Genomic DNA, 6,325 nt, shown 5'->3' with positions numbered 1-6,325 from the left:
GAATTGCCTAACTTACTACTGTCACATTTTTCTCTAGTAATTGCAGATAGACTTCTTTACCTTTGTGAAAATAAAAGGTGAACAGAGCAGATGAAGTCTCTGCTCACCTGTATCTGGTTTTATCAGGTCATGGACTGAGAACAGAGAGAAACATGTGTTCTAACACAATGCCTGCAGCCATGGGAAGGGAGCAAAAGGACAGGAGGGTCATGACATGTGCATGGGTTTGTGTAGAACAGCTGGGGAGACCTCTGCTCATTGGCTGAAGGCCAGAATCAGGGCCAGGGTGCACCTGTGGGCTTCGGTTAAAAAAATTAAAATCTACACCCCCCCGAAAAAAAACAACAAAGGTATCACATGAGAAAAATGAGGAAGAGGACTCCTCAGCCACCAGATAAAAACCAACTGGTCAAGGAGACCTGGAAGAGGCACAGGAAAAACAAGGCATTCTCTTTCATATAAAATCATGACAAGATTCTGTTGTACTTTTATGGAATCTTTTGAGAATTGTTAATTTATTCCCCTTTGTCCTTTTATCTTTGGATCATTTCTATATCACTTTGAAACCATAAAGACATCTCTATTTTTGACTTTGGATGTGTTTATTTCTGCACCTTTCTTATTTTGCTGGGTGCCCAGGAGCCAGACTGGGCTGGAATGCTGCTGGAACCAAGGGAGCGTTTTCCTCCTGTTGGTTTTTCGGGGACCCTGAGCTGATTACCTCACCCCTCCCACCCCGTGTCCATTTCATCCCACTACTTTCCTGTCTATTGACAACTTTCCCCATATGTGTGTTTCTTTAAATGCAGGGTGTAATCTAGCAAAACGTAAGAGCATTTGCCCTGTGTTTATTTGTCCAGGGGAGACTTAAAAAATGGATATTCTCTCTGCCATTTCTACATTAGGGGAAAGGTAATTTGATCTGGCCAGCTGGCATTGTATACACAAGGAGTCTAACAGTGTGGTGTGAAGGTCAGTGGCCATAAGGGTGATGGTGTGATGTGTATGCATGTGTGCCAGCCTTAGGGCAGGGCACTGGGACTCAGGGTGATGGTCATAGAACATAGTTCAACTCAACAGTATAGGGTAGCAAGTAGCATGTCCATTTCAACTCAAAAAGTTGCTTAGGGAAGGAATTTAATAATATGCAAGAGGGTACGGTGTGGAGGAAGAGCTCCCTGTTATGCAGATTCAGCTCCATCAAGGAGGCCCCTCCTTCTTCAGCATCTTCTGACACTATCTCTGATCACTCTTCCTCTTTCTCATTTACCTCTTCACCCTGGCCCCTCGATGCCCTTGGACATCCAAAACACACTGCTTCCTCAGGCCTTTGCACTGGCAATTCATTCTTCCAGGTAAAATTGCCTGCTGGCCTGCTGGCTCCTGCCCTGTCCCCCGAGGACTCTGTTCAATCATCACATTCTCTATTGAGCTTCTGGTCACCTACAAAAAATAGCAGTCCTAGGAGCTGGGGATGTGAGTTATTTCTAGAGCCCTTGAGCTCCTGTTTAACACAGGAAACCCCCTTGGTAAAATCCCAGTAAAACACACACACACTTAAATACATTTAACACTTAAATACAACCTCTTATCTGCTGTTTCCATTTTATCTGCCTTTGTTTTTATCATATCTGCTTCATCATCAGGCATGTAATGTGATTATTTCTTTTTAAAGCAACTTTTTAAAGTTATGATTAATATTCAGAGGACCATATGTGTTTGATGTGTATACTTCAGTGAGTGGGCACACATGCTGATATATGCTATATATCAAGAGCTCAAAAATGCAATAGACTGTGATTTGCCTATGTGCGTACATTCTTTGCCCATCATTTGGATGAGGAAATTTTGTTATGGAGGCCTGGACAGTGCCTGGGACATGGCCAGCATTCTGCATGTGCTCCTCCATGCTAAGAAGTAATTTTTCATTAAAACTATACAATGCATGAACTCCTTGGGAGAGGCTTAGAATGAGACAGGAATTCATAACAATATTGACCAGATCCATGATACAACAGAAATTAATTTATTTAGTGGAAAATACAAGTTGTAACATTTCAGCCATATCAGTAGTGTCCATATGTGTGATGATAAGTAATATTATTCTTCTCTTTTTGGTAGTCATATCCACCAGATGGAACCAGGAAATAATACAAGGGTCTCAGAATTCCTTCTGCTGGGATTTTCAGAGGAACCAGAACTGCAGCCCCTCATCTTTGGGCTGTTTCTCTCCATGTACCTGGTCACTGTGCTGGGGAACCTGCTCATCATCCTGGCCATCATCTCAGACTCCCACCTGCACACACCCATGTACTTCTTCCTGTCCAACCTGTCCTTTGTGGACATCTGCTTCACCTCCACCACCATCCCCAAGATGCTGGTGAACATCCAGACCCAGAGCAAGGCCATTACCTATGCAGGCTGCATCACACAGATGTACTTTTTTTTGGTTTTTGTAGAGTTGGATAACTTCCTCCTGGGTGTGATGGCCTATGACAGGTTTGTGGCCATATGTCACCCACTGCACTACACTGCCATCATGAATCCCAGGCTCTGTGGTTTGCTAGTTCTGGTGTGCTGGATCCTGAGTGTCCTGCATGCCTTGTTGCAAAGCTTAATGGTGTTGCGACTGTCCTTCTGCAGAGACATAGAAATCCCCCACTTTTTCTGTGAACTCAACCAGGTGGTCCAACTTGCCTGTTTTGACAACCTTCTTAATGACATAGTGATGAATTTTGCACTTGTGCTCTTGGCTACTTGTCCCCTCGCTGGCATTCTTTACTCCTACTCCAAGATAGTCTTCTCCATCCGTGCAATCTCTTCAGCTCAGGGCAAGTACAAAGCCTTCTCCACCTGTGCCTCCCACCTCTCTGTGGTCTCCTTATTTTACTGCACAGTCCTGGGTGTGTACCTCAGTTCTGCCGTATCCCACAGCTCACGCTCCAGTGCAACAGCCTCAGTGATGTACACGGTGGTCACCCCCATGCTGAACCCCTTCATCTACAGTCTGAGGAATAAAGATGTAAAGAGGGCCCTGCTAAGGCTCTTTGGAGGGAAAGTGTAAAAGATCCATTGCCCTAGGGCTTCAGAAGCATGTGCTCATGACTGCAGGCAGCAAAGCCTAGAGCCAGAAATAGTTGTTCTTTGATGAGATTGTGAAGGTGCAACTTTCTCCTTCCATTTGCTTCAAGGAGTTCTCATAACTCGATTTCCACCTGTCTATACTTCCAAATGTCTTTATTAAGCTTTGTGTTCTGATATCCATCAGGTTTTAGCCTTGTTTTTTTTTGTTCTGATTCTCCACAATTATTCCAAATATTGGAGCAGAAGAATTTGTAAATTTCCACTTATGTCACAGACCATGAAGGACCTTTAAAGAATAAGCAATTCTTCCATGGCATAGTTTATTGAATAATATTTCTTTCATTTTACTGTTAAAATAGTCATGAGTTTTACTGTGCCCAGGGAAAAAAGGTAGAGTTGACTAAGGACACAATTAATGCAATTTGTCATCGAGGTAAATCAAAGGTCAGTTTTTCTTTTTTGTATCTCTCATTCCTTTGGATATCACGACCTGGACTCCTCTGCTTGATAATGTAGACTTTAGCACAGTAGTGTTTTGAAGAACTGGTCACTGTGGTTTACAAGAGTAATTTATTTAATTTTTCAATTGACACAATATTTATGAGCTGTACATTTGTGCGTTATAATTTTTAGTGCATTACAGTTATATATAACATCAGGGATCATTTTAGCATAATCATACAAATATAAAATATAATTTGCTCAACTTTGGCCCCAAATCTTTCCAGTTTCATCCCCAGTTCTCCTTTATTTATTAATAGGTGTTTTAAAAATTAGCTTAATATAATATGAAATTGACCAAACTATACTATGTGCATGTATGAACACACCACAGTGAATCTCATTTTATGTGTATCTATAGTGTAGTGTGTTTTGATTCATGTGTACATGAGGCAAGGGTCAACCCTTGATAGCATATTCATCATTTTAGACAACAATTATTTCTTTATAGTGAATACATTGAAAATCCTCTCTTCTAAGAATTTTGAGATATATTATGCATTATTGTTAGCCGAATTTACCCCACTGTGCCATAGAATAAGAGAACATATCCTTCCAATGCCTGGCTCTGACATTGCTCTCATAGGCAGGATCCTGCTTCTACAACAGCTTGGTGTCTATGACACCTTCCAAAGTTTTGGGCTAGAAAGGCCCCCAGAGACATAGACATAGCATACACGAATGATAATACTCATTCTTGGTGTTATCAGTGGTGAGTTGGTATCTACTCACCAATTGTTACGGGTGGTTATTTTTATACTCTAGATAGCATCTTTGAAGTGATAACAATATACAAAGGTTAAACAGATTGTGATTCTTAGGTTTCATGCACCAGGAAAGGAGGATTGGACATGCCTATTAAAGGGTGATAGTAGGGATCTTGGGTGATGGAACTGTTCTCTATTTTGATTTATCAGTGTTGATTTCATGGGTGTGATAAAGTCCACTAGTTTTGTGGGATGCTACAGTTGGGGGAACTGAGGAAAAGGTGCATGGATCTCTTTGTGTCATTTCTTGCACATGCATGCTCATCTATGATTGATCACAAACAAAATGTAATTAAAACCTGTAAATAAGAAAAGTTAAGAATACAGGAATAAGCTTTTCTCCAGGAATGGGAACCCTGACATCTTTCCTTTTTCTCCTTGAGCTTGAATTTCTTTCCTAATCCCCCCACATATTTTTCCACAATCTCATGCTTTTGTAAGGTGTGTCAAGCTTAAAAATCACCTTAATAAATGTTCTTATGATAAAAACATATCAATTAAAAATGAGTGTCATCATTCTTGTATGTGGTGTCTGTGTTGTTCTAGAAGATGTGGGACTGGGTGGGTGTGCAGGATTCTGTGATGAAGACTGGTTTTCACATAGTGTAAAATTGTTGGAGAAGGAAAAAACACCAACACCAACACCAGACTAAGAATATTGGACACCTAATACTCCACTATCATTGCCTCACCTGCTTCGGGGGTGAGGGGCAATGCAGTGCAGACAGAAACTGTAGTGGGGCTTCAGAGAAAGGGAACTTCTCCAACTCCTCCCATCCCTGACCATCCACTCGCTCTCCTCACCTCAGCTCAGATGCATCTTCTCTGGAAATTATCTCCTTTTACTCCCTATCAAGACTAAATCTTATCCCCAGGTGAGTTATTTTATGACACTGGATACTTTTATTTCCATTTTATGGTCATGCAGTGCTTTCATTAAATTTTTACTTAAGAAGTTTTATAGATATATTTTATATTTTAGTAGTACATTATAAACATCATATTTGGGTCCATTTTTATATAATTATATAAAAGAACTATCTGTTGCTCCACTTCTGTCCCTAGTACTTCCCCTTTCCCATCCTCAATTCTTCCTCCCCTGTTTCCCCTTCCTCTACTCCATTATATATATATATATATATATATATATATAATGGTGTTTTGACAGCAATCCTTACCATTGGCACATCATCTTCTCTCCTAAGATTTATCAAGTCATTTTCTGATATCAATTTGATGACATTATGACAAACCATAGGAATTCCTAAGAGCAAGTCACACTCACATGTATGGGCACAAATGTGCATGGGTTCATGCGTATACACACACACACACACACACACACACACACACACACACACACACACTGTACCATTTAAGCTGCAGGTTTCTGTATCTGCCAGTATTGTTATGGCTAGATAGCATTCAGTTGTTCCTCTCTGGACTGAGAACTGCCAGGGGATGGTCTAACACTCTGTGTTAACTGTGGAAGTAAAGCATCCACACAGACCAGATGTAGAGGCTAGCCAGTGCAATATTGCAGCAGTCTGGCTGGGCACAATCAGGAGCCACTTGTCAAAAGAAACTAACTTTATTTTTAGAACCACACACGCCAAACAAAACAGCCTCTCAGGAAAAACCCTCAGAGCCCAACTGCCACCACCGGCTTTCCACAAGCCTCTCTCTCCAACATAAGCTTCTCTCCACCTCCCACAATCCTCCTGCTCTTGAGGCCGGTTGGCTGGGTCACGTGGGTGGAGCCAAAAAAGTCCCCCAATGAGCAGCTCCGTGGTCTGAAAGGGCAGGGAAACAGCCCAATGAGCATCACCGCAGAGGAGCCAATCAGCTAGATGTTGCTGGGGCCGCTGTGAGCCAATCATCAGCCGGCAGCTGGAAGTTTGCTGGCAGCTGGAAGTTTGCTGGGGCCCCTTCAGCTGTGGCTCTCAACACAATATCACAATGAGTAAGTCAGA

The 6,325-nt window shown here is 41.8% G+C and overlaps 1 protein-coding gene across 1 annotated transcript; it reads left to right on the top strand.

Moving 5' to 3' along the window:
* Nucleotides 1-2,134: 2,134 nt before the first annotated feature.
* Nucleotides 2,135-3,064, top strand: LOC114082278 (olfactory receptor 7A17-like). The gene has a single exon (XM_027923586.2). The coding sequence runs from the start codon at nucleotides 2,135-2,137 to the stop codon at nucleotides 3,062-3,064; it is 930 nt and encodes a 309-aa protein (XP_027779387.2).
* The last annotated feature ends 3,261 nt before the right edge of the window (nucleotides 3,065-6,325 follow it).

This window comes from Marmota flaviventris, chromosome 1, assembly GCF_047511675.1.
Source record: "Marmota flaviventris isolate mMarFla1 chromosome 1, mMarFla1.hap1, whole genome shotgun sequence".
Classification (NCBI taxonomy): Eukaryota; Metazoa; Chordata; class Mammalia; order Rodentia; family Sciuridae; genus Marmota; species Marmota flaviventris.
Note: the sequence above shows the minus strand (reverse complement) of the source record. Positions and strands in the feature narration are given on the sequence as shown.

Excerpts from the sequence above, each read along its gene's own strand:
- LOC114082278 (XM_027923586.2), top strand. The coding sequence starts at position 2,135 with ATGGAACCAGGAAATAATACAAGGGTCTCAGAATTCCTTCTGCTGGGA.